Genomic DNA, 27,001 nt, shown 5'->3' with positions numbered 1-27,001 from the left:
CCTGGGCTTGGGGAGCGGGGTGGGTCAGACCCCTCCTCTAGACCCTACTCAAGGTGGAGCCGCCAGGGAGGGCAGGGGAGGGGGAGGAGGGGGGAGGGGCAGGCGGGAGGGGCCGGGCCTCTGTCCACGGCATTAGTGCTGGTTGGAGGGAGACGGGGGTGTGGAGCCAGCCAGGCCGCCCGTTCCCACAGCCGCCGAGCAAAGCGCTGCCATGGCGCTGGCCCGGCCTGGGACCCGGGACCCCAGGCCCCCAGCCCCTCTCCTGCTGCTGCTGCTGCTGCTGCTTGGGGGGTCTGCCCTCGCCCTCCCGGCCGGTGAGTTGGGGGTCGAGCCTTGGGGGACCCAGGGCTGGGTCTGTCCACAAAGCAGCACCCCAGGCCGTGGGGTGTCCGTGTGGGTGCCGGGCCCGACTGCAGGGTGCAGGGGGGTGCGCAGGTGGGGGCCACTGGAGCTCGCGTGGTCACGGGGGACTTCGTGGGGGGATCGCCACCGGCCGGGGTCCGGGTAACGGGTGGGCCGTGTGTCTTGGAGGGGTGCTGTACCCTGTGAGGGAGGGGTGTTGGGCTGGGGTGTTCTGGCCTGTGAGGCCCGAGTCTGGGGGCTCTCATGTGAGTTGTGCGCAGGTTATGGGCTGGGGGCTGTGGGTGCGTCTAAGCTGTGAGGCGGGGCAGCTGTCCCGCGCGAGCCAGGAGTTGTGTCTGAGGCTCTGTGCGTGTGGTGGGCTATATCCCAGCGCGAGTTGCAGGGTGCAAGTTACTGAGTGGGTTGAACTGTGTCCTTGCTCTCGACACGGGGACATGGGGTGGGGGCAGCAGACCCCAGCCCAGTGGATTGGGGTGGAGAAGAGGGAAGGAGACCCAGGGCTTCTGCCTGCATCCCCTCCATTTGGTGATCGCCCTGCCTGCACTGCGGGGCTGGGGGTGCTCTGGCGTCCCTGGGGAGTGGCTGGGCATCTGGGAACACATGTGTCCACTGCTGCCCCCTCCCCGCCCCCCAGTGTTCCCAGATCAAGCTGAAAGGGCTTCATGAAGCCAGACACCGTTCACCAAGAGGTTTTTGCTTTTGTCCAAGTGGATTCACGTGTGCGCCGGCCTGGAATTCTTCCTGGGGGGTCTGGGGATGCTTTGTCTTGGTCACTATAGCTACGGGGCCAGGCCTGGGAAGTCCTGTGCAGGAGGGTGGCCTGGGCTCCGCTGCAGCGGGGGAGCTCCCACCTCCTCAGAGTCCCAGGATGTGGGTCCAACCCCCCCCAGGCCCCTCCCTGGGGCCTTCCTCAGCCTCTCACAGGGCCCGGCTCACAAAACCTTCGTCTCCTCTCCACTCCGCAGGGCCCTTGCGGAGGACAAGGCCCCTGTTTTGCAAGGGAGGAAACTGAGGCTCAGGGAAGGATGGGGGCTTACAAGATGGGCCCCCGAGGCAAATTGAAGAGGAGCTGGGGGCCTGCTCTCTGCACAAGGGGCATGAAATCCTGGTCTGTCCCCTACCGTACAGCGCACACACACACAGGCACGTGCATGCACAGATCGCACAAATGCACCTGCACACACACACGTGCACTGCCCCCACACCAGCACAGTGGTGTGGCATGTACAAGGGCACACAGAGGCATGTGTAGATCCACCACACATGCACTCGAGCACACACACCTACCTGTACGTGACACATGCCTGCACACAGGTGTGCACTCACACTCAGATGTACCTTCACATGAACCTTGTGGCAGAGTGAACACTAAGTAGATGGATGCTACAGAAGGGAGCGGACGCTGATATACACACTCACCCGTACGCAGCCCTGCTGGGATCCCAGGACCAGCCTTTCCCCCTGCAATTTCGGCACAGGGAGCCCCCTCCCTGGGGATCCCCGAAAGCTGGGGTGCAGTGCTATGGGCATGAACATTTCTGGATGCCAGGACCCAAGGCCTGACTGCCAGGAGGAGAGGGGCCAGGGATGATGTCACTTGAAAAGTAATTTCCATTCCAGAGGGGATGGGGGTTCTGAATGCCCTGGGCCCCTGGCTCTGCTGCCCACCCCTGCCAGGCCCTGAGCGGGGCCCCTCCCTCCTGGGCCTACTCTGCCACAAAGGCCCGGCTGGTTGCTAGGAGAGCGCCAAGCATCTTGGAGCACAATGGGGCACATCGGGCTCTCACATCCTTCCCGGCTGCCTGCACACCAGGGAGCCCAGCTGACAAAGGGGCAGCAAGTCCAGCCCCCAAGTCTGGCCCCTCCTCCAGCCAGAGCTGGGTGGGGGCTTGCAGGACAGAGGCAGGGAGCAGGGAGCAGGGAGCCACACACAAATGCTCTAACGTCAGGATTTGTTGGATAGTCAGCGTTTGCCCCAAGTAAAGATCTGTTGGCAAGTGAATAAATAATACCATCAGCCTGTACGTGCTGCTCCTGGACTAACATGATCGAATTTAATTCTCACAACAGCCCTATGAAGTCGACTCTGATACCCCCAGCTTACAGAGGAGGAAAGCGAGGCCCAGAGAGGGTCAGTAACTTGCCCAGAGTCACAGCTTGTGTGTGGCAGGGCCAGGATTTCACAGGCGCCTATGGGACTAGTCTATGTAAAGTCACATCTCTCTGTGCTTCTGTCTAAAGGGGGCAAACCAGCTCACTCTGAGGGCTGCTACAAGAATCCGATAAGAAAATGCAGCAGTTCTCCAACTTAGGTTTGGCATGGAATCCCGTTTCAAAGGAAATTTTAGAAAGGAGCCGGAAGCCACTAATAGTTAAAAGTGGCCTGCTGGGGTGGCAGGCTTGGGAACCCATCTGCCCGGTCTCATGGAGACCGTTCCAGGAAGTTCCTCCATGGCCCCAGCCCTCTGAGACCATGGTGTGGAAACACTGGAATTTGCCAACGCCAGGCAAAGGGTAGGCAGTGGATCCGTGACAGCTGTTGTGGGGATTATCAAAATTATGTCTTTTAACCTCAGGTGATAAACATTTTTGTAAAAGACTATTCCAAACTCTCCTGCCCTGTTAGAGGCATTTAGCTCTTTCCCGATGGCTCTGCCTCAGCTGCGCTGCACTGTTATTCAGTCCTACCCTTGGGGCCTCGTGCTATTAGATGGGCAGTTTTTTCCCTATGTCAGAAGTTCACCTTATGGGATCTTGGGTGGCTTCTCAGATATATTCTCTTTTTTGCCTTGTCAAGATGAGAAGCTGTACAAAACCCACCCTCAGCAAACACTTCTCATTAGTCGTTGGCAGTTCTCATTAGGCCTGTTACAAGTGCAAATAAAGTAGGAGTAACTAGGCACTGAGTGAAGCCTGAAGCACCGTGCAATTGCTAGCAGCTGGGTTCTGGATAGACAGGGAAGACTGCCCGCTCTGCCCAGGCTGATATTGGAACCTTCACTCTCAGGCAAGCCTTCCGAGACTCCTTCAGTGCCTGGGGGAGGCTGGGCTAGAATGCTCTAAAATGACAAAACATGGGTGGCAATTTAGAGTTTGCAAAGTGGGAATTTCACATGCATTGGGAGATGTGGACTTCACATAAGTCTGGAAATGATCTGCTTCTTAGTTTTTTGAGGAATGATCCTGGGCAAGTTTATCAACCTCTCTGAGTTAGAGAAACAGTTTTCTTACTTTCTTTCTTTCCACCTTTTCCAGTTTGAATCAAACACAATAATGTAATAATAGATGCAAGATGTGTAGCACAGCTACACGTGCACTCACGAAATGGTTCCTGTTATTATAATCTTGTCCTTTCCATGAAGAAAATTCTCTTCCCGGAGGTGGGTTCTGGGCCTTCCCAGGGCAGGGCAGCAGGTCCAAGGGGAGGGGCGGGTGTCCGTTAATCCTTCCCCCGCCAGGTCGTCCCAGGCAGCCTGAGAGGTCAGGAGGGATTTGTAAAGATAAGCACAGGCCCCTCGTCACCCTGGCAACAGGCCACGCCCCTCCAGCCAGGCTGGGAAGGCCCCTTCTCTGTCCCACCATCCTCACCTCTCCTCCCCTCAGCCCTGGGCTAGCCAGGCCTCCTGGGCTCACCCCCTGAAGGCAGAGAGCCCAACGTCAGTGCTCGTTCCCAGGCCTCAATGTGCAAAGGAGTCCCCAGGGAGCATGTTGCAATGCAGACTCTTCGGCCCCAGGCCCAAGAGTTCTGCATCTCTGGGTCTGGAGTGGGGCCCAGGAATCCGTATTCTTTATATAGGCCCTGGGGTGATTCTGGAACCCCCAGAGTGGAGGCTCTGAAGCAGTGAGACCTGGGTTTGGATGCCAGCCCCCTCCTAGGGAACTGTGAAGTCGCTCATCTCTGAGCCTCACTTTCCTCAACTGTAAAAAATGAATGATAGCGCTGTCCACCCCCTAAGGTAACTGTGAAGACAGAGATTACGCAAGAGAGAGGGCTGTGCCTCACATGCAACCTTCTGGCACCACCGCAGGCCTCCTAGCACAGACAGCTCCCTCCTTCTCTGCCTGCAGGAACTCCTTCCTCCAGTGGGGCTGGGCTCTGTCTCCTGGGGCTCCGTCACATAGGGTCATGGCCCACCTGTTCCCACAGTGATGAAGCACCTTCCCCTGTCCCCCCAGGTGCTGCCTCCTCAGCCTGCTCTGAATCAGGGGCAAAGCTCCAGATTGGGGTGGAGTCCCTTGGGTCACACCGACGAGGGGTGGCGCTTGCCGAGATTAAACGAAGGGCCTGTTGGCATAGGCCCCAACAGCCAGGGCCCTTCAAGTGGGAGCTGTGACCACTCTACTGCTCCTCCTGAGTGTGCTGGGTCCAGGGACCCTGACTGCAATGGCCGGAGCCCTCACTGAAGGCTCGCTGGTGCCAGGGCTTCACTCACGTTCCCTCAGTGGCTCTTCACAACACTCACAAGGTGGGCACTGTTCACACCCCAGGTACAAGCCGGGTCTGATGCCCAAACCTGTGTCCTTTCCCAAGGAACCCTGATCCACTCACCCCCATCAGAGCCTCTCCCCCTCCCAATCAGACCATCTTCCCACCCCCATCAGACTATTTAGCCCTGGAGGGCCAGGCTCTATACTGATCTGCCACCATGGCTCAGGGTGGGAAGAAGAAAGACAAGCTGCCCATAAGCCCCTCAGAGAGGCCCAGATGGCCCCTGCCCTCACTGATGAGACCAGGCTTGGGGGAGGGGAGCTGTGGGCAGAGAGGGTCTGTGGAACCCCGAGCCCTAGAAGGTCATCTTGGCCTGACAGTGTTTCAGACCCTCTGTCCCCCTTGCCACACACCTGGCCCTGGGTGGGTGCTTGCCCCTAACCCCTCTTGGTGAGAATCTTGGAGAGCGAGCCCGTGTTGAGCTGTACCAGGTGCTTTGGGAGCTGGGTGGTGGGGCTGACAGCTGGGCTCTCTCCCTGGGTCCATCAGCTGGTCGGTACCTCTGTCTCCCTGTCCCCCATCCTGCTTGGCCCTGGCTGGCAAGGGTGGGGGCTGGCTGGTGGACAGCCCTGCCTGGTGGAATGTGGATGACGCCTGAGAGGCTGTCGAGCCTTATCTGGGGGTCTTCGCTGGGTGGGGGAGGGGAGGCACAGGGCCCGAAGCTGTTCCGGGGCCTGGTTAGTGTCTGGATGACAACCTGGGTGGGGGAGGGGCGCCTCTCGGAGCCCCAGGTCCGTCTGAGGTGCCTCCTTCTTGCGGGCGGCTCCCGTTCCTCCATCACTTACTGAGTTCCTACCCCGAGTGGGCACTTGACTGCCGTCCCTGAGGCTTTCAATCCTTCCATATCCTACGAGGCACGTACTATTATCAACCCTCTTCAGGTTGGGGAACGAAGGATCAGCAGGAGAAATGACTTGCCCAAGGTCTCATAGCTTGTTGGCTGAGTGGAGATTTGAACCCAGGGCTGTTTGACTTCAAAGCTTCAAAAGTTCTTACACCGGCATGACACTGACAGGCTCTTAGGAAGGGAGCGTGGGAGGGAGGCGGGCTCCAGATCAGGAGGTGACCCTCTAACTGAGGGAGCTCTGCCTTGTGGAGATGTCGCAGTGGCTGGAGCTGGGAGTTCAGTCAGCTCGTCTCAATACCTGCCCTGAACCCTGTGACCTCAGCCAGTCTGGCCGCTCACACTTGCTGATGGCGGTAGATACAGTGAGGGCCAGGGATCCTCTGAGAAGTTCCCAGGCCGGCAGGGCCAGGAGGGGAGGAGGGGTGGAGGGGGGAGAGGGGCCTTTGAAGTCCTCCATCTCCAGTTTCACGCAGGGATGGAGTTCCCAGACCCCCAGCAGGAGCAGTGGAGTGGGCAGTGGGAGGAGACGCCCTCCTGGGAGGGAGCAGGCCCGGGATGCCCTCCCCAGGTGGGGCTGGAGCACAGGGACAGACCCTGAGGGCTAAGCCAGCACTAACTTGCTCTGTGACCTCAGGCAAGAGTCCTCACTTTCACTCCGGAGCCTGGATCCGCTCTCTTGTAAAATGGGCCTGACAGGGCCTGCTTCCAAGGGGCGCTGAGGGGATGCACTGACACAGTGGAGCGCAAAGCTCACAGGGTTAGTGGGCGTCTGCTCACTAATCCTGCCCGGGGAGCCAGGCATCCTATTTCCCTGCTATGGAGGCACCCCTGAAACCATTCCCAGCTCTGGGTGCAGATGCGTGCAGCCTGCTGGGACCTGGTGTGTAGACCCCCTGGCACTCCCTCCATCCTCCTGCTTTACTGACTCTGGGATCGGGGGATGGGCCTGGGTGTGGGGAGGGGAGTGTCCTGGTAGCCCCTGTCCACCCTGCCCAGCCAGTTTCCTTTCTCTACAGGAACAGCGCCTTCGGACCCCCTGGGTGCCTGTGCCTCAGACCCATGTGCTCCAGGCACCGAGTGCCAGGCTACAGAGAATGGTGGCTATACCTGTGGGCCCCTGGAGCCCCGGGGCTGTGCCAGTCAGCCATGCCACCACGGCGCTCTGTGTGTACCCCAGGGTCCAGACCCCAGTGGCTTCCGCTGCTACTGTGTGCCTGGATTCCAGGGCCCACGCTGTGAGCTGGACATCGATGAGTGTGCGTCCCGGCCCTGCCACCACGGGGCCACCTGCCACAACCTGGCCGATCGCTACGAGTGCCACTGCCCCCTCGGCTATGCAGGTAATGGCCCCAGCTGTTCCCGGAGGCGTGTGTAATGTCGACCCCATCAGCGACTCAGAGTTGTCAAATCACGAATTCAGCTTTGACCTTAGTGGAGAGACACCCCCAGGCATCCTGGCAGCTCTAGGGTGTACCCACTCTTGGTCACGCTGTGGAATTAATGCTTCTCGGACTAACCTGGCAACTCTGGATGAGAGTGTGATGAGTGAGCGCTGGCATGGTGCCTGGCACACTACAGACACTGGACAAATGTTATTTCAGTCCCTTGTAGGGTTCAGGTGGTGCTGGTAGTGGAGATACCCCTCAGGCATCTCTGGGACTAGAGTGCAGATATGCCTGGCTTGGCTTTAATGAGGACACATCTAGACAGTGCTTCTAGCATCGACTCACTCCAGACCCGTCAGGCTGTAGCACAGACATCCTCTGGTGGCTCGTCTGATGGTTCTGGAGCACGACACCCCGCTATGGTTCAGGTTGTCATGTGGACCCTCTCCCCTGGGGGCGGGAGCCCCCAGAATTCCTGTATAGAGACACTGGTGGTCTTGCTCAAACTGTAACGTAGATGTATCCCCAGGGATCTCTGCTGTCTTGAGTGGGACAGTTCCCTCCTCCAGGGTATGGCCCCGTCCCAGTCCCATCCACCCTCCACGGCGAGAGCATCCTGGAGCAACTGCCTGGAAGTCGGGAAGGAGGGCGCAGCTAGGGACAGGTCTGGGAGCGAGGCTAGGTCTAGGGCAGCTGGGAGCCTGCAGTGTGGACACTCCGGGTTCTATTCAACCCTGAATGCAGATGACTCTCTCTGAGGGCAGAGGGCAGTCTGAGGTCACCTCAGAGTAAGGGGTACAGACTTGGGGGCTGGGCTCCGGGAGACAGGGCATACAGTGGAGAGATGATGTCAGCACACAAATGAAAATGAACTTTGGAAATGGGTTCCATGTACCTTTCTCATCACTTGAGAGTTCAGGTGTCTGGATAGATTAGTTGTGGATGTGTGAGTAGGTCATGTAAAGGCCTCTGTGTCTGCCAGTATCCACGGGTGTCTGGGATCCCTGAATGCATTTGTGGGAAAGTCTGTGTGTGGGTGCCAGCAGGTGTGTGCGCGCCCAGATGTGTGGTGCTCAGACACTTTGGGTAATGCTTTCTGGGTGAGTTGTGGATGTGAGTGGGGGCAGCGTCCGCTGTGATTCATTTCCTCCTCCTTCCCTTCCCAGCCAGGCGGGGGAGGTTGGGATTCCAGGCGGCCTGGGCCTGGCTCCCCCTGGCACAGAGGGTGGGAGTGGGGCTGGGTCACAGGAAGGAGGGGCCCTGTTTTGTGCTCACTGAGCCAGGAAGGAGGGAAGGTTCCAGCTGGAGCCAGCTGGGTCCCCAGCCCCCCACGACCAATCCCACTTGGAGGGGCAGAGGCAGGCCACTGGAGTGTACAATGACAAGCGGGCTCCACGATGAGCTCGGGCAGTACATTTCCAAACCCTGAGATCCTCCATCTCCCTTCATCTCCACAGCCCCTCCCCTGAGAGCCTCCCAACCGTCTTGGTTTTATCCAGGACTGAGAGGGTTCCCAAGACACAGGATTTGCAGTTTTAAAAGCAAGACAGTGCAGGGAAAGCCTGAAGGAGTTGGCTACCTTGGTCCAGCATCCCCCACCGGGTATGCCCCTCCTTGCTGGGGTCCCTCCTTACACCCTCCACAAAAAGCCAGCAGAGCGAAGTGTAGAGAGGACTATATATCAGCTGCTTAAAACTTTTAGGATAAGCTCGGATTGTGTTACTTGGCCCCCAAGGCCTGACACTCCCCACTCCTGCCCCACCTCCTTCACTCTCCCCTTTGCTCCCGACCCTCCATGCGCCCCTGCCCTAGGGCATCAGGCCCCTGCCCCAAGCAGGTCTTCACCAATAGTCTCTCTGGAGAGACCTACAGTCTCTCTGGAATCCAACTGCTCACACAGCCCCCTATCCTAGTCTAGCGAATGCCCCCTCATCCTTCAAGTCTCTTCTTCCAAGAAGCCTTCCCTGACTCTCAATTCCCAGGCTAAGACCCTGCCTCTTGCTGTCACAGGATCTAGCACGTACCCACTGTTGAGCTTATCAAAAGTAAAAATCAGTCCTCATTTATGTAATATTGACCTAATCCCCGTCTCCTGGGCTAGACTGGTATGAGCTCAAGGGGGCAGGGATGTCTGTGTTGTTTCAACCCCATTGTTATTGCTGGCGCAAGAAACACCTGCTCTGGATGAATGGAACAACGGATTCTCTCTTTGGATCCTGACGTTCCGCTTCTGGTCACTGTCTGGAGCAGGTTTCGGGTCAGCCTGGCTCGGCCTCATTCGCTCTCCCTCCGGGCGGCCATCTCTCTGTCTGTCTCGGGCCCTGTCCAGGCGTGACCTGCGAGGCGGAAGTGGACGAGTGTGCCTCGGCGCCCTGCCTGCACGGGGGCTCGTGCCTGGATGGCTTGGGCTCCTACCGCTGCGTGTGCGCGCCGGGCTTCGGGGGCGCCAGCTGCCAGCTGGACCTGGACGAGTGCCAGAGCCAGCCGTGCGTGCACGGGGGCGTATGCCACGACCTGGTCAACGGGTGAGCGGGCGGCCGGGTGCCCTCAAACGGGGAGGCTGCGCGGTGGGCGGCGGGGTGGGGGGCGCGATGGAGACAGGGGGAGCTGGAGGTTCGGGCGCGTGCTCAGCTCCGGTCGCGCGCCCCCCTGCAGGTTCCGGTGCGACTGCGCGGACACGGGCTACGAGGGCGCGCGCTGCGAGCAGGAGGTGCTGGAGTGCGCGTCGGCGCCCTGCGCGCACAACGCGTCCTGCCTCGAGGGCCTCGGGAGCTTCCGCTGCCTCTGCTGGCCAGGTGTGTGCGCGTGCGCGAGAGCGTGTGCGCGTGCGGGCTCGCACGCCCAGCGGGGCGGGGGCGCAGGCTGAGGAGGACTGCCCTGGGACAACCTGGCGGTGCGCACACACCCTGAGTGTGCCTGTGACTGCAACTTCTCTGAGCCTCAGTTTCCTGATCTGCTAAACGGCTAATCACAACACCTGCTCCTGGGCTGTTCTGAGGAGAGTAAAGGTGTAGCGCCCATCAAGCCTCGGTACAGGGCCCCGCACGTGCAGAGTGCTCAGTAATACTAGTAATAATAGCAACATGATGCTGATGCTGGTGAAGCCTGCACAGGTCATTCCTACCCCCTCCGCGTGTCCCTCCCTTGGAATATCCGTGACCATATTCTGAGCTGTTGTCCCCGCCTGGCCCTGGGCTGGCCTGGCAGCAGTGGAGGGGTGCTGCTTGGTGACCCCCTGTGACCTGACGCCCACCTGTGTGTGTCCCCAGGCTACAGCGGCGAGCGATGCGAGGTGGATGAGGATGAATGTGCAGTGGGCCCCTGTCAGCACGGGGGCCAGTGCCTGCAGCGCTCCGACCCAACCCTCTATGGGGGCATCCAGGCCGCCTTCCCAGGTGCCTTCAGCTTCCGCCATGCCGCTGGCTTCCTGTGCCGCTGCCCTCCGGGCTTTGAGGGTGAGCCCCCTTCCAGGGAAGCAGGTCTGTAGTGTCCAGATGCACGGGAGGGATGCCGAAGCTGGGTTCAAGCACCTCTCTCTGGCCTCAGTCTCCCTAGCTATAAAATGGGCCCTTTCCAGTTCCAGTCTGGCTCTGAGGAAGCTGTGGGAACCACAGCTGGGCTTCTTGCAGGGGACGACTGCGGTGTGGACGTGGACGAGTGTGCCTCACGGCCATGCCTCAGTGGAGGCCTCTGCCAGGACCTGCCCAATGGCTTCCAGTGCCACTGTTCAGATGGCTACACAGGTGCCTGGGGTGCGGTGGGCACTGGGGCAGGGCAAGGTCAGAGTTGGTGGACCTGGGGCGAGAAGGTTCCTTCTGGCTGATGTGTGGAGGCTGGATTGATGGGGTCAAGGACATTAGGGAGGAGGTGGGTGTGGTGGCCCAGGTGACAGGTAAGAGGGCTGAGCTGGGACCTGGGCTTTGGAGGTGGGAGTGGAGGGAAAACATTCTGGAGTGGAGGTTGAGAAATATTTATGAGGGGCACGCTACAGGCCCTGAGGGTTTTTCCAGGTGTGAGTGGGAGGTGGCAGGGATGCCAGCCGAGTTTCTGCCCTGGGTGACATTGGGTAGAGGATGGTGAGTTCAGCCTTGTCCATACTGAGTCTGAGTGTCTGTGGAGCACCTACAGGGAGGAGCCTGGGTGGGGGCTGGTGATCTGGGGTGTGTGGCCCAGGAGAGGTGCCTGAGACTGGGGGTCCTGGCAGCTGGAGTCTCAGGCAGCCAAGGTTATCCAGGAGAAAGTGTGGAGTGTTGGGCAGAGAGAGCCCTAGACACCTGACATCAAAGGGCTGGGCAGAGGCCGAGGGGCCTGCAGGGAGGACAGGGCAGTTCGGCCAGGACAGAGGAGGTAAAAACGGTAGGGGTGTGTGTGGTGGAGGTGGGGGTGGTGTGTGTGGTTGGGTGTGTGGTGGAGGGAATGTGTCTTATGGAGGTGGGGGGAGCGTGGTGGGGGTGTGTGTGGTGGAGGTGCGGGGAGTGTGGTGGACGGCGGGGGCTGTTACGGAAAGCTGCGGGCAGTGTCTGGAGAAGGATGAGCTTGACCTTTGGAGAGCTGTGGCATGTTGGGCAGGAGCTGGGCCTGCAGAAAGCCTCTCCCTGCCTTGGGTACAGAGGATGCGGAGACACACAGACACCCTTCCCTGCGGATACTGATGAACCTGAGGAACTCCTCACACAGCAGGGAGTGTCCCTGCCCCCTCTGGAATGCCTGTGACGCTTCCCCCACACCCGCCCGCATTCCTGCTCCGACAAGCTGCCTCCTCTCCCTGGCACGGCTCCTGGGCACAGGCTCCCTTGCCTGGGGGGAGGAGGTGGTGATCACCACCGTCCCTTCCACTCTCACCCCCCAAATGTGCTGGGGGTTCAGCATCCCACTTCTGGGTGGCCAAAACCTCTGGGCACCCTGAAAACCCATCTCCTGCCCCCATGGGCTGAGGTTCCTTGAGTCCTGCCCCAGAAACAGTGGCCTCGTGGGTGCCTGGCACACAGTGGGCCCACTGCAGCATGCCCTGCATCTGAAGAGTATTCTCTGCATTGTTTTCCTCCTCACCAAAGCCCCACGAGGTAGGGTTCTAAATCCCCATCTTACAGATGAAGCCATAGAGGCTTTAGAGAGAGCATGTCATCCCCCCAGGTTCGACAGTGTTAGCGGGAGCCCAGCTCCTCCCCAAGCTGAGCTCAGCTGATGGGTGACGGGGAGGTCAGACCTCTGAGGTCAAGGACCGGGAGGGGGAACCCCGGCTGTGGGGCTGGTCCGCCCCCATCCTCCCTTGGGGTTGTGCTGGGCGTGGGGGAGGCCAGTGCCTGGCATTCCTGAGCCAGCTCTGAAGGAGGCAGCTGGCCAGGCGGGGAGCTCTGCTCCCCAGCCTTGGTGCCTGCCCACCACTCTCAGCCTGTCTGTGGGGAAATGCAATGGGGCTGCGGGCTCTGCGGACCTTCCTGGGGGTGTTGTGGCTCCTGGCAGGTATGCAGGGCTGGGGCCTTGGGCAGGGGGAGGTGGGACTGGCCGTCCCCAGAAGGAGGCGGTGGTGTTTGTGGGCTGACTGGGGCCAGGATTCAAATCCTGGCGGCTTCTCTGGGCTTGGGTTCCCCTGGCTGGGTTCCATGGGCAGGGCTGGCCTCAGTGGTTTTGTGGAGGCTCTGGCTGAGCAGGGGTTGGGCTGTGGCCTCTTGACCCACGCTGGGGCCAGAGCACCTGGCATGGGAGCCCCTGGAGGGGAGGGTGACCTCACAGCCAGTGCCAGGGCCCTACGGCAGAGGGACGGGGGTGGGGGGTTAGAACCAGGGGCTACTCGAGTGCCACAGATGCATACATCCACCCCCACTCCCTCCTCCATTTCATCTCTCTGTCCACAAAGGCCATGCCAAGTCCTTTGCTGGGCACCAGTGACATATCCAGGCCGCTGGAGGAGATCTCAGCTGAGTGAACAGATATTTTCAATACTGGGTTCTGGGGAGCTGTGCCTGGGAGTGGGCAAGGAGTTGGGAGTGACACAGCAGCTTGGAGTTGGGAGTCAGAGAAAGCCTCCTAGGGTACTGGCCATTTGAATTTGGGCTTTGCTGGATGAGTCGGAGTTTGAAAGGCAGGGTTAGGGAGAACGAGGCATTCCAGAGAGAGCAACATGGGCAAAGCCCCAGAGGCAGGACTTCCCAGGAAATGTTTGGAGGAACAGGCAGCTCAAGGTTTGCAGGGAGCAGGGTTGAGATATGAACTCCTGGTAGGACCCAGGCCACGAGGAATCTCGAATGCCAGGGTGAGCGATCGGACCTTAAGTAGCAGAGGAATCTGGCCAGGTGATGCTTTAGAAAGAGATCTCTGGCTACTTGTAGAGATGGATGATGGAGGCTGGTGAACTAGAGGACACTAGACTATGGCCTGGAGAGCTGATGAGGCAGGGGAGGTGAGGTGGGAGGAAAGGGGGCATTGGAGAGTATTTAGAGGATTGAATCGACTCACAAGATATGGTAAAGGAAGGAGTACCTTGGATTCCAGCCTCTGGGGACTTCAGGGGACCTTGAGAAATCCTTTGGAAATTGGGAATGGGTTTGGTTGATAGATACTGAGGTCCCCGTCCCAAGAGGCAGCTAAGCTCTGGGTCAAGACTGTGGTTCTGGCCTTGGGTGCTGAGCCTTGGCCTGGTCTCTCCTGAAGGCCTGACATGTCAGGAAGATGTGGACGAATGCCTGTCGGAGCCCTGCCTCCATGGCGGGACCTGCGAAGACACCGTGGCGGGCTACATCTGTTGGTGCCCAGAGGCCTGGGGTGGACGTGACTGTTCCGTGCAGCTCACTGGCTGCCAGGGCCACACTTGTCCGCTGGCTGCCACCTGCATCCCCACCTTCCAGTCAGGGGTCCACAGTTATGCTTGCCGCTGCCCACCTGGTACCCATGGACCTTTTTGTGGCCAGAATACCACCTTCTCCGTTGTGGCTGGGAACCCTGTGCAGGCTTCGGTGCCAGCTGGTGGCTCCCTGAGTCTGGCACTGAGGTTTCGTACTACGATACCTGCTGGTGCCTTGGCCACTCGCTCTGATACTCAGGGCAGCTTGGAGCTGGCGCTGGTGGAGGCCACGCTTCAGGCCACACTCTGGAGCCACGGCAACAATGTGTGCATCCTGAGGCTGCTGGATCTGCCCCTAAATGACGGCCACTGGCACCGAGTGGAGGTGATGCTCCGCCTTGGGGTCCTGGAGATGCGGCTCTGGCACGAGGGCTGCCCTGCCCACCTCTGTGTGGCCTCCAGTCCTGTGGCCCCGCCTCCTACGGCTTCCCCGGCCCCGAAGCCTGCTGGGTTCTGCTCCACGCAGCTGGGTGGCGTGGCCTTTACAGGCTGCCTCCAGGACGTGCACGTGGACGGGCACCTCCTGCTGCCCGAGGATCTCGGCGAGAATGTCCTCCTGGGCTGCGGGCGCCAGGAGCAGTGTCAGCCTCCGCCTTGTGCCCACGCAGGGGTCTGCGTGGACCTGTGGACTCACTTCCGTTGTGACTGCCGCCGGCCCTATAGCGGTCCCACATGTGCTGATGGTGAGGAACGAGCCAGGTGGGCCCCAGGGCAGGGGCTGTGCCTGCCCCCAGCCCACAGGCCTCATGCCCGGCACCTTCTCTCCCTGCAGAGGCTCCTGCTGCCACCTTTGGCTTGGGGGGCACCCTGAGCTCTGCCTCCTTCCTGCTCGACCAGCTGCCAGGCCCCAACCTCACCATGTCCTTCCTCCTTCGCACCCGGGAACGTGCTGGCCTTCTGCTCCAACTTGCCAACGATTCAGTAGCTGGCCTGACAGTGTTCCTGCGCGAGGGCCAGATCCAGGCTGAGGTGCTGGGCAGTCCTGCCCTGGTGCTTCCTGGGCGCTGGGATGATGGGCTCCGCCACCTGGTGACGCTCAGCTTTGGGCCTGATCAGCTGCAGGGCTTGGGGCAGCAGGTGCACGTGGGCGGGAGGCTCCTCCCTGCTGACGCCCAGCCCTGGGGTGGGCCCTTCCGAGGCTGCATTCAGGACCTGCGACTCAACAGCCTCCACCTCCCCTTCTTTCCACCGCTGCTGGAGAACTCCAGCCTGCCCAGTATGCCGGGCAGCAGGCAGTCCTGGAACCTCACCATGGGCTGTGTCTCCGAGGACACGTGCAGTGTGAGTGCCAGGGGGAAAGGGTGGGTCCTTTTTCTGGGATCCACCCTGCTTCGCTGGGGGTTAGCATGTCCTTCTGCTGGTCAGGTCAGCACCAGGAGGTGGAGCGCCCGCCCAAGGTCCCAGTGCTGGAGAGAGACAGAGCAGGGTTCACTTTCATCTCCTCTCTGGCCAGCTGCTCTTGCCCTATGGTAGTCCCCATACCTCCCCTCTCAGTCCTAATCTGAGACAGACACCCTGACCCAGGCAGAGGGCTGCCCAAGCCTTTCTGCGGGAGTTGCTTGGGGCACAGGGACACCCAAGTTCATGAACAAAGCACCAGCTCTAGGATTGGAATAGCCTGGGTGTGAACTCTGGCTCCTCTATTTACTGGCTAGGTGATTCAGCAAGTGGTTTCTCCTTTCTGAGCCTCAGTTTCCTCATCTGTAAAATGGGAACGCTAGTTACTTTTCTATTTGTTTGTGAGGAGGTAATGTATCTGTACTAGGTGCTCAATGAAGAACCACTGCAAGGATGGTTATGGTGGGGCGATGCTAGCCCCAGGCCTGAGCCAGTCCCTGCCCTGATTCTCCTGCAGCCTCAGCCCTGTCTCAATGGTGGGACTTGCCTTGTCTCCTGGAATGACTTCCATTGCGCCTGCCCTGCTAACTTCACTGGGCCCACGTGTGCCCAGCAGCTGTGGTGTCCTGGCCAGCCCTGTCTCCCGCCTGCCACCTGTGAGGAGGTCCCTGATGGCTTTGTCTGTGAGTGCCTGTCCTGGACAGCCCACATGCTGGGTGCTGGACACCCAAGCTGGGTTAGGTCCCACCCCTGCCTTCAGGATTCAGAGACAGTGGACCAGGATGCCAACAGCCCCAGCCCAGTGTGGTTGGGCCACTGCATCCAGAAGGACAGGCTTTTTGGAGGAAGAGAGCACTTGCTAGGTTTTCAAGGGCAAATAAGACTCTGACCGGGCACAGGGAAGGACATTTCAGGAAGGGGGCAAAGCACGTGCAAAGGCATGAGGTTTGTAAGAACTGAAACACAAGTAGAGGCATCAGCGTTGCTAGGGTCCTTGAATGCTAGGCCAGGCAGCTTGGGACTTTTTGCCAAGGGCAATGGGGAGCCATGGGAGGACCAGCAGGAGAAGGCCGTGGTCAGCAGTTTTAAAAGATGACTGTGTTATAATATTAAAATGATTGCAGTGAAGAGTGAGCCACAGTGATGACACAGGGCCACTTCACTAAGGAGAGAAGGAGGCAGTTTTTCCAAGGTGTTATTATTGCCTGGTCTGTGACCTGGAGGGCAGGGTGGGCACAGTAGGGTAGGTCTCCCCAGCCCAGAGCTGGTTCTTCGGAGGTAGAGAGTTATGAGGTGGGGGGAACAGTTCCTGGGATTAGATGATGGGTGGGTGTGTGTGCCCCCGCCCCCAGACCGCGGGGGTGCGGGGAGCGGGGGCGGCGGGCTGGTACCTGCATCACCCAGGTGTGCTTGGGCTGGGCTGGGTGCCGATAGGCCGTCCTCCGACGCTCTCTCTCCCTGCAGGTGTGGCTGAGGCCACGTTCCGCGAGGGACCCCCGGCGGAATTCAGCGGGCACAACGCGTCATCCGAGCGCGCGCTCAGCGGCCTCTCTCTGGCCTTCCGCACGCGCGACCCCGAGGCCGGGCTGCTGCGCGCCGCGGACACCCCCGACACCGTCTGGCTGGCCGTGCGCAACGGCTCGCTGGCGGCCGGCGTGCGCAGTGGCCCCGGCCTGCCCGGCGCGGTGCTGCCGGCGCCCGGGCCGCGCGTGGCCGACGGCGCCTGGCACCGCGTGCGCCTGACCATGGAGCGCCCCGCGGCCTCCGCGTCGCGCTGGCTGCTGTGGCTGGACGGCGCGGCGACGCCCGTGGCGCTGCGGGGCCTGGCCGGCGACCTGGACTTCCTGCGCGGCCCGGGCGGCGCGCGCGTCCTGCTGGCCGAGAACTTCACGGGCTGCCTGGGCCGCGTGGCGCTCGGCGGCCTCCCGCTGCCCCTGGCAGGCCCGCGGCCCGACGCGGCCCCCGGCTCCCGGGAGCCCTTCTCGGCCTGGCCGGGCGCGCCGGTTCCGCGACTCGGCTGCCGCGGTGCGCCCGTGTGTGTCCCTTCGCCCTGCCTGCACGGCGGCGTCTGCCGCGACCTCTTCGACGCCTTCGCCTGCGCCTGCGGCCTGGGCTGGGAGGGTCAGCGCTGCGAGGCCCGCGCCGACCCGTGTCGCTCAGCGCCCTGTGCCCGCGGCCGCTGCCACGCGCGCCCAGACGGCCGCTTCGAGTGCCGCTGCCCGCCTGGCTTCGCGGGCCCGCGCTGCCGGTGCGCACGGCCAGCCGGGGGCGGCCTGGGTCCGAGGGGTCCGGCGGTTACGGGGCAGGGGTGGGGACCCCGGGGGCGGTGGGTGGGGCAGACTAGTCCGGAAGCCCGGGTGCGGATGCGCGGGTTCCGTGGGCCAGCCACGTACGTTCGCTGAGCCACCGCGCTGTTATCTGGAACTTGGGAACAGCAGCCCCCTAGAGTTGCCAGAAAAAATACAGCACACCCGGGTAAATTTGAATTTGAGATAAACAACGCTGTCGTCTGGGAGTCGGGGTTGGGGAACCCCGAGCTAGTGTCGGAAGAAAACCTAGAGGCTCTCCTGCCGAGCTGCCCACCACGGATGCCCTCCTTTGTCAGTCCCGTGGGACAGGGGCAGGCAGAGATGGTCTGAGTCTTGGCCGCTTCCCTTACTCAGTCTGGCTATGACTCCCCACTCTTTTTGGAGCCAAGCTTACGGAGTGGTATCTGGCAGAGGCCTGAATCCCCCTCTCTACGCAAAGAATGTCAGGCCCAAGCTCTATGTCTAGGAGCCTGCTCTTGCCGCGGGAGACTACTTACATTTCATCTCCTCCGCGGAGGACTCAGCCTCGAAGGGTTCAGCCCGATGTTGTACACCTTGTTGGGGGTGGGGCTGGAGTCGCAGAGTGGCAGCCCTATGTCCCACCCCTTCCACCCTACAAACAGCTTCCATGACTGACGGCAGGGTCTCCGGGAGGTGGCTCTGAATTCCTTGGATGACAATGCAGAGGCTCAGGTCACCTGAGTGACCCACGGGCGTGGGGGTGGGCCAGGTCCTAGGTGTCCTGTCCCCAGGCCAGCCTCTGTGCTTTCTCCTCAGGTTGCCTGTCCTGCCAGAGGAGTGCAGCCTGAATGTCACCTGCCTCAGTGGTGGCCCGTGTGAGGGTGGGCCCCAGGGTGCCAACTGCAGCTGCCAGGAGAGCTTTGCTGGCCAGAGGTGGGTCTGGGGTTCAAGGGCCTGGGAGGTGGGCTGCTGAGTGTGGCGAGTCGGGCAGGGCGGGCCTCTGGATCCCCTCCAGCCGGGGCAGGTGAAGTGGGGTGTGGATCCTTGCTCACCGTCTCAGCCCTCACTGTGGTCCCAGTGCCAGACAGTGTACCTCTCTTGCTTGAATTCTTTCCCTCTGGGGCTTCCAAGACCATCCTCTGTTATGCAGACACCTGCTGGGAAGTAGTTGCCTGGTGGTGGTTCTTAGAGCTCCGTGCTCAGCCCACCTCCCACTCCTCCACCTGGGGAGACTGTAAAAATGCAGGTTCTGGGCCCACTCCAGACAGAGTCAGCATCCCTGGGCAGGTGCCTTTACACAGGCTCCCCCTGTGCTCCTGATGGAGTGACAGTCATTCTGTCATGAATGCTGGGGTGAAGGGGCATGGTAGGTGATGGAGATCACATTCAGCTTCAGTCACCTGGCAGGGCCCAGCCAGGTAGGGACAGTGCTGGGGACAGTGGATGAATGAGCTTTGATGCCTGTGTGTGTAGGGGGTGGGGGAGGGTTTGAGGAAGTAAAGGAGCTGGGGGATCAAGAGGCAGCCTGGGAGGGAGCAGCTTTCTCAGCCCCACCCTTGTCCCCGCCTCCCAGGTGTCAGATCCCCTGTGAAGCCAACCCTTGCTTGAATGGCGGCACCTGCCGGACAGCTGGTGGGGTATATGAATGTACCTGCAGTGCAAGCTTCTCAGGCCAGTTCTGCGAAGTGGTGGTGAGTGATGCCCGAGGGGGTGGGTGCCCTGTTTTGGACTTTAGTGAGATGATGTTACGGGGGAGCGTATACAGCACCTGTGGAGCTGTTCCTGGGCCAACCCTGTCATGGGGTGGGGAGGAGCAGGGAAAGGAGACTCAGGCCGCTTCCACACGCCCACACAGGAGGGGCCCCCAACATCCCTCTGGGGGCTGCAGTGAAACAGCTGGGCTTTGCCAAGTCTGATCTGGGCCAGGATTCAGGGCCCACAGGATCTTGGAATTCTGGGATTTACGTTGGTGAATACGAGAGCCTGTAAGCTCTGGTGGTTTCTGAGCCAGGATTCTAGAGTAGGAAGATGTGGGGAGCCCGGGATTCTGAGCCAGAGAAGGCTTGGGAAGGCTTGGCTGCCGTGAAGGCAGCCCCTGACCCCAGGGAGGCTCAGCTGAGGAGGGGTCTGAATAGATGGGGGCCAGCAGGAAGCTTGAGCTTGAACCTCCCTCTGGCCCCCTCCCCACTAAGGGGCAGAACAGACTCTGCAGGCCCAGCGGGAAGTGAGCCCAGAGTGGGCACAGCAGCGAGGGATGAAGCCTGGGGAGGAGCCTTGATCTCCACAGGCTTCTGGCGGCCTGGGTCATAAACCCCAAATCTCTCTGCTTCTGGGGAATGTTTCCTTTCAAGTTGAACTTTACAGCCTCTGGCTCCCCCTCCCCACCCCCCCCCCCCACCCCGCCACCCTCCTCCTAGGGAGGAAATGGCTTTACAGCTCCTCCTGAAGTGCCCAGGGCCGGAGCCTGGGGAGGGCCCATTCAGGGCTGGGATGAATTTTTCTCTACAGTCTTGGGCACCTTCTTCAGGGCTGGGGGCTGAGACTTGGGACCCAGGTCACAGTGGGCTGAGAAGTCTCATGGGACAGAGGGAGGGCCGGTGAATCTGAGGCCCTGGGCCTCTGCCCCCTGGAAATCTGTGATTCTGGAGCTTCAGAACTCCAGGTCTGTAGAATCTTTGATGGGGGCATCCCAGTGTCTGTGACGAGACAGAGATGTGGTTTCCTGGGCCCCCAGAGCCTGGTCTGAGTCTCCTGGGGGTGGGGGCCCGCCCTGGTGGATTCTGAGCTTGCCAGGAGCCAGCTCAGCCTGCTGCAGCTCATGCCCTGCATGGGCCCCCTGGCTGGGGAGCCTCTCCTGCTACTGCCTGAGATGCCTCCCACTTGGGGGTTGAGCATGGTCTCCACAGACACTTAAAAACCCAGACTGCCCTTTGGGTTCGGGAGGGATCAAGTCCCATCACTTCAGATTGGGTGTTTATTGAGAGAGGCAGGGTGGCAGGGCTGGGCACTGAGGCCCACCTTGGCCAGTTGAAGGAAGGACCTTCGGCTGGAATTCGAGACTGAAGAATGGTGGTGTGAGCTGGGCATGGGCATGGCGTTGGGGGCGGATGGAGGGCAGTGCCAGTCCTGGCTTGACACCCACTAGTCACGTGTCTGGGGGGATCTGGGCAAAGCCTCTGTTTTCTCCTCTAATATTTATCGAGTGCCGACTGAGCAGGCTCTGCTGTGCATTGTGGGATACACGGGTAAACAAAATAAACCAAAGATTCCTGTCCTCACAGAAGAAAGGGGGTGTCCTCGCTCCCGCTTCATCAGATCATTGTAAGGTTTACATGAAATCCCACACACGGTGCTGAGCTCCTAGTAGGCATTCAATAAATGTGTTTTCTCTCCTCCTAGCCAGAACCCTTTTGTTGTACAGGAATCCCCTAGCGGTGCCTCCAATAGGTGGCTCCCAGGCACTTGCTTGCATACCTCTGGGGCCAGGTCTCTCACTACCTCCCAGGGAAGCCTCCGCCCAGCGATGCTTTTTTCCTGTCCTCTGAAGGAACTGGGGGGTCTCCCCGCCTCCATGGTCTTAGGCGTGTTATTGCATCTCTTCCAGAAGGGCCTATCGCTGCCGCTGCCTTTCCCGCTGCTGGAGGTGGCAGTGCCTGCGGCCTGCGCCTGCCTCCTCCTCCTCCTCTTGGGCCTCCTCTCAGGGATCCTGGCGGCCAGAAAGCGCCGCCAGTCAGAGGGCACCTACAGCCCGAGCCAGCAGGAGGTGGCCGGAGCCCGGCTGGAGATGGACAGTGTCCTCAAGGTGCCACCTGAGGAGAGACTCATCTAGGCCCACCTGGCTGTGGCTCCAGCACCTGTGAGGTCCTCAACTTCTACCTGGAGACCCAAGGAGGCCACTTCCGGGAGCCTTCCGGGCCTTGCGGAGCTGCTGCAGGGCCCAGGATACCTGCTGGGGAAGTGTCCCCTTTGCTGGGAGCCCCTGCCCCGTCCTGGACCGAGGGGAAGGGGCGCGCTCAGGGAAGCAGAGAGGCCTGGCGAGGTTGTGGACATTCTCCATCCAGCCGCCCGGTCTTGCCTTGGCAGGCACACGGCTGTGCCGGGAGGAGCGCCTGTGGGTGCACACAATGTGTTCAGGAGTGTGTGTGAGTGTGCGCGTGCGCATGTGTGTTTGTACCTGGGACTGTTGGTCTGCAGATACCAGTGTGAGTGTTACGGATGGGGCTCATGGGCATGTCCACGTCTTTGCTGTTTGTGCACGTGACTGTGTAGTGGGTGCAGGTGACCCCACGGAGGGGCAGCTGGGCAGTGGAGACCACCTTCTCAGCCCCGGGGCAGGGGCAGCCCAGGGCCATGAGTTCTCCTGGAGGCCAGGCCAGGGCTTGCCCAAGGACCAAAGCCCCAGCTCCGGCAACTTCTCCCACCTCCAGAGGCTGCCCCGGCCCTGGAGGCAGCTGGAAATCAGTGGGGTGGGGGGCATGAGCCAGAGGGTAATGTGTGAGCTCCTGGCTCCCCAAACAAATGCTCCCTGAGGCAGGTCTGTCTCTGCCCTCTGGCAGCCAGGCACCCGCTGGGATGCAGACTGAGGGGCAGACCTGCAGGAGCCGAGGGCGGGGTGGGGGTGGGGAGGGAGGGTCTGGGCCACTGCAGCCTTCCTCCTGCAGGCCTGTCACTTATAGAATGGGGAAAGCAGCTCTTGCCTACCTCACGGGGCTGCTGTGAGGATGGGCAGGGCAACAGTGGGGAAGGCGCTCTGGAATTCGTTAAAGTCCAGTCCGCTGTGAGGGCTGCCCAGGTCATCCCAAGGTGTCAGGAAGGGAGAGGGAGAGCGGGGAAGGGGCCTCCCTGAGGGGGTAGCAAGGAGGCCAGAGGGCGATGAGGACAGAGGAGCAACCCTCCCTGCCCACCTTGTGGTTCTCCAGCCCCTCCGGCGTCAGCCTGGCGAGTCCGCTCTTTCACCTGCAGACCAGTCACCTCGCTAATGGCCGCTGGGAGGATTCGAGCAGGGACTCGCAGGAAGCCCTCAGGGTTGTTTGCTGAGGCAGGTGCTCGGCAAATGTTGGCACTGTCTCTGTGTCGGGGCTGGTCCTGCGGACAGACACAGATGAAGGGAAGAACTGGCCGCTTTGCCTCCAGTCCCTTCCCTGGTGATGCCATCACACTGGGATCTCCGATCTCTGAGGGGCACTTGCCTGAGGGCCTGGCCTCTGAGCTTCAGTCCCTTGGTCCCTGACCTGGAGATGTGCCCTTTGGTCTTTCCCATTTCCCAGGCCAGTGCCCCCTGTGCCAAGGACTTTACCCATCTCCCCTAGGGGGTCTCAGCCAGCTTCCAGAGGCACAGGAGTCAAATGTGAGGTGGAGACGTGGTGATGGAGGCAAGGGAGCGGGCTGAGACCGGGATGGGAAGGGCCCTGAACACTAGGTTAGGGGGCTTGCTTGGCCCTAATCCTGTAGGAGGTGGGACCACCTTTTCCCCCAACTTTCTCCCTGACTCCTGGAAAAGTGGGGGAGAAAACATCTGGTAGTAACAACTTAGCCCCAGCTGGTGCCTTGGTTAGTTTATTAAGTCAGAGATTTGGCAAACCTGTGTTCTTGCAGACTCCTAAGACAAGACATTCTGGGTGGAACCCCAATATATAAAAGCTGGGCTGTTCTTTTTTGTCCTCCTCTTGCTTCTAAGGGTTCTGGGTACCTGTCATTTTTAAGCGCAGCCCAGGGAGGGGGACACAGCCCAGGGAGCCGAATGAAGGGCAGATGGGGGGACGGGGTGTGTCTAACACCCTCTCTGGGTGCTTGGTCCAGGTGTCCCTCCCCAACACAGCCAACAGAGGTGCAGATTCCCAGGCTCTGCCCTTGCTACTGAGAGGTCTGTAGGGGTAAAGCTCCAGGTGTCCCCTTGAACTTGTTCTTTCCTGGACCCTGGGTGCCTTCAACAGCATTGGTGACCTGCAGCCCTGCTCCGTGGACCCGGCAGGCCTGTGCACACCTGTGACCGGTCCAGCCCCTGGGTCCTGCTTGTAAGGAGAAGGGGCTAAGCTGGGCTCAGAGGCCCGAATGGGAACAGGCTTAGGAGTGGGCCAGGCGTCAAAGCCTTCCCTGACTGCTCCAAGCCTGGCCTCTACCTCTACAAACAGGGATGCTGAAGATGCCTGAGGCCTCACCTCCCCGCAGAGCTTCCTCAGGACACAGGGATACCAGCCTTCTCCCCAAGAAGATTTTATTGAATGCACACACACAATTCATCCTTGGATTTTCACATTCAATCCAGCAAGTGAAGAGACAGCAGTGCTCATGTGAACATGGAGCGCTTGCCACCAGGCCCCAACACAGCCAGGGAGACCAGGGGGTGGGCTCCGCTTCCTTGGGGCCACCTGGTACCTCTTGCCTTAGACTCTGCCCACTGGGTGGGCTACCCTATACCTGATGGGGCTCAGGGGTCTTCCCAGGGTGGGTGGATCTGGAATCTCTACTGAAACACCTGAGTGTCCTAGAGGTGCCCACATGGCCCAGACATGACACGACTCCCCCCCCTTCCAGCAGCCAGAGGACATTGCCGAGATTTAGACAGAAGACTTGCCTGAGGGGCTATGACTGACTGAGGAAGGGGCTGCGTGCTGGGCCAGCAGCTCTTCACACCCCACGTCAGAGCAAACCTGAGGGCCACCCTCCAGGCCTCAGTCACTCCCGTGTGGGTGGTCTTCTAGCCCCTCAGATGCTGACCAGGCTCCCTGGGGTTACGAGGTCTCCAGGAACTCCCCTGCCCCGCCAGACACCCCTGAGACTGTATGTCTGACCATTCACAAATAGGAAATGAGATATCAGGTCAAAATGCTCACAATTTCCTGCATGTCTCAGATGGTTGTTTTTCTTAAATGGTTGGGCCACATTTTAACTTGGTTTATTGAAACTAGTCAATTTCAAGATTCATCAAATCAATAAAGTAAAAAGGAAAAGAAAGATAAAAGAAACAATAACAAAACGTTTCAATTTAGCTTTGGGGATGCTGGCCTCCGGGTCGGCTCCAAGCCCTTCTCCTGCCTCCAAGCTGCAAGAAGTGCAAGAGGCCAGGCCCGCCCACTCCCCAGGGGCCTGGAGGGGGGTTTGGTGCCCCTCCTGCCCCAAGCTGCCAGGCAGCTGGGACTCCTGCATCTCTGTGGTGTTAAGCTTGGTCTTCCAGTGGGAATCTGGGTGTCTGCTCCTCAGCTCTGCCCCCTTAGACCCACTCAACAAGAGGCCGAGTCCCACTTGACAGTGACTCAAGACCAGGAGAACCTGTGGGAACCAGAGGGAGAGTGCGGGGCGGCAGCCTGACTCCTCCTGGTGCTCTCAGATTTACCTGTTGCCATTTCGTCGTCTACAGATCAGAGTTGCTGGTGCTCCCGGGCCCCACGCAGGGCTGTCTGGGGCTTGGTTTGGCTACCAGGAGGGATTGCAAGGATGCCTCGGCCCCCAAATCCCTACCAAGCCAGAAAAACGGAAGTTTGGGGGTTGGGGTGAAGACTCAGGAAAGAACCGAGTGTGCATATTGCTAGAGAGGGTTTGGAAATGCCTTGCCAGGTAGCTCCTCCAGCCTGGGAGGGGGGTTCCTTACTTCAAACTCCAAACCACGTGCGTCTCGTGCAGACGAGCTCATGCCGAGGGTACTGCCAACGCCTGTGCCCATCAAGGTGGGGTGTGCAGGGCTGGGCTGCAGTTGGGGCAGGAGAACAGGGCTCAGGAGGAGAGAGGCATCCTGAGGAGGCGTGGAGCTCCTGGTGGGCGGTTTCCAGAGGGAAGGTGGGTAGGATGGGGTCTGGGGCAATCATCGGCCCAGATGACTTCTCTAGTGCAAAACCCAATCAGGGGTGCAGGGGAGGGGTGGTGGCAGGGCGGGACAGGTGCCCAGGAGCTGGGTTGATTCCCAGGCTGAAACTGGTGCCATTCTCCAGAGATGGGCAGTGTGGAGAGGAGGAGGGGCAGCAGAGAGGGCTCCCAACCCTTCCCACCAGTAGAACCTGGACAGAAACAGAGCAGCAGGGGAAGCAGGGCCGGCCAGCCACAGAGCTGCCGCGGCAGGCAGCCGGGCCTCAGCTCGCCCCCAGCACTCAGCGCCTGCTCACTCGAAGGTCTCCCACTGCTTCCTGAGCTGCTCCACTGAGCCGGGGGCTGGGGCCGGGCTCACATCTTGCTTGGTTTTCCGTAACAAATCCTCAAAGGGGTCTCTGGCCTCTCGTGGAGCAGATGGCTGCAGTGCTGGCTCCAGGCCCTGGGGGGCTCTGGGAGGAAGGAGTGGGGTGTCTCCAGGCCTTAGCGCCAGCCCTTGCTTGGCCTCGGCAGCCCTGGCACTTGAGCGGGCCAGGGGCAATGTTCGGATCCTTGAAGGGGTGACTGCTGGGGGACCCAGGGCCTGCAGGGAGTGGGCACCCATGGGCATCTGGCCAAAGAGGTTGGGCATGGAGAGGGCAGACAGGTTGGGCTGAGATCTCTGTGGGGCACAGAAGCCAGAACTGGACAGCAGGAGGCTGGGGGCAAAAGCTGGCCCCAGGGAAGCAGGAGGGGCCCCAAAAGGCCCAGCTGGTGTGGAGACCAGGGGCATGGCAGGCAGTGTCGCTGGCACAGATGGGACAAAGGGGTTGAGTGATGGCTGTGGAAATGGGGTGGGGGTCCCCATGGGGGGGAAGCTAAATTGGGGAGTAAATGGGGTGGCTACATTTGGGGCTGTAGGACCTGGTGGAAGGGTACTGCCTGACCAGGCTGTGCTAAGTGGGTCCAGGAGGGCCAGCAGGGCATCACTGCCTGTGCCCGCAGCCCCTGGGGCCAGGCTGAGTGGCTGGAGCAGTTCGGTGGGGTCTTGAGGGGCAGCACTGGGGTGGAGCCCGGGGATCGCGGCTGAGCCCAGGGCAGCCCGCCTTTCCCGCTCCGCCTGCAGCCGCTCTGAGGAGAAGTCGCCGAGGGCAGTGCCGGCAGCCTGGAGCTTGGCCGGGCGGGCAGTGGGGGGCGGGGGCACGATGCCCAACTCCGGGGTCTTCCTGCCCTGGGGCCGGGGGATGGTGATGCTGCCCAGAGTGGGGGTGGGCACCTCCTCCTTGTCGGTGGGATTCAGGATGCCGTCCCGGTTCTGGGGCCTGCTGGGCAGGGCTGGGGATTTCCCAAGCAGGGCCGAGGGCTTCTCGGGGGAGGTGGCAGGAGGCTTGCTGGGGATGGCCATGTCGTCCTGGCCCAGGCTCCAGAGCTTGTTGTGCGGGTGGGCGAGCTTCAAGGCTCCTGGCATCCCACGGCTCCTCTCACTCCTGCCCAGGTCCAGCCTCTGTTAGAGGGAACGAGGGAGGCAATGACCACAGGCTGACCTGGGACAGACTGGCAGGCAGCATGTGCCCCTCCCCCTCCGCCCTCCTGTGTGCCAGGTGGACACTGGGACTGTGGTCCCGGGAGTGTGGCTGACTAGCCCCTGGGACCCAGAGCAGTTGGGGGCTCGGCCCAGGTCAGCGGCAG

General features: G+C 60.7%; 2 protein-coding genes across 7 annotated transcripts in view; one reads left to right on the top strand and one right to left on the bottom strand.

Annotated features, from left to right (window-relative positions):
* Positions 1 to 211: 211 nt before the first annotated feature.
* CRB2 (crumbs cell polarity complex component 2) lies at positions 212 to 21,634 on the top strand. Its single transcript, XM_068552584.1, has 13 exons — positions 212 to 314; positions 6,716 to 7,039; positions 9,414 to 9,609; positions 9,740 to 9,879; positions 10,354 to 10,539; positions 10,714 to 10,827; positions 13,736 to 14,608; positions 14,698 to 15,206; positions 15,781 to 15,946; positions 16,728 to 17,511; positions 18,350 to 18,466; positions 19,107 to 19,224; positions 21,138 to 21,634. Exons 1-13 carry the CDS (start codon positions 212 to 214, stop codon positions 21,360 to 21,362), a joined length of 3,855 nt encoding a protein of 1,284 aa, XP_068408685.1. The 3' UTR covers positions 21,363 to 21,634.
* A 2,096-nt stretch (positions 21,635 to 23,730) lies between these two features.
* The window catches only part of DENND1A (DENN domain containing 1A), a 535,812-nt gene continuing 532,541 nt past the window's right edge, over positions 23,731 to 27,001 (bottom strand). For all 6 annotated transcript variants that reach the window (XM_068552005.1, XM_068552010.1, XM_068552006.1 and 3 more), the window contains one exon: positions 23,731 to 26,816. In XM_068552005.1, coding sequence (XP_068408106.1) covers positions 25,626 to 26,816 — 1,191 coding nt within the window. In that variant the 3' untranslated portion in view covers positions 23,731 to 25,625. The remainder of the gene's footprint in view (positions 26,817 to 27,001) is intronic.

The sequence above is a fragment of the Eschrichtius robustus genome, chromosome 10 (genome assembly GCF_028021215.1).
Source record: "Eschrichtius robustus isolate mEscRob2 chromosome 10, mEscRob2.pri, whole genome shotgun sequence".
Classification (NCBI taxonomy): Eukaryota; Metazoa; Chordata; class Mammalia; order Artiodactyla; family Eschrichtiidae; genus Eschrichtius; species Eschrichtius robustus.
Note: the sequence above shows the minus strand (reverse complement) of the source record. Positions and strands in the feature narration are given on the sequence as shown.

What these genes read in the sequence shown, in the direction of transcription:
- CRB2 (XM_068552584.1), top strand. Translation starts at nt 212, where the DNA reads ATGGCGCTGGCCCGGCCTGGGACCCGGGACCCCAGGCCCCCAGCCCCT. An exon ending in CTGCCCTCCGGGCTTTGAGG is followed by an intron (nt 10,540 to 10,713) that starts GTGAGCCCCCTT and finishes GGCTTCTTGCAG; the next exon opens with GGGACGACTGCGGTGTGGAC. An exon ending in CGGTCCCACATGTGCTGATG is followed by an intron (nt 14,609 to 14,697) that starts GTGAGGAACGAG and finishes CTCTCCCTGCAG; the next exon opens with AGGCTCCTGCTGCCACCTTT.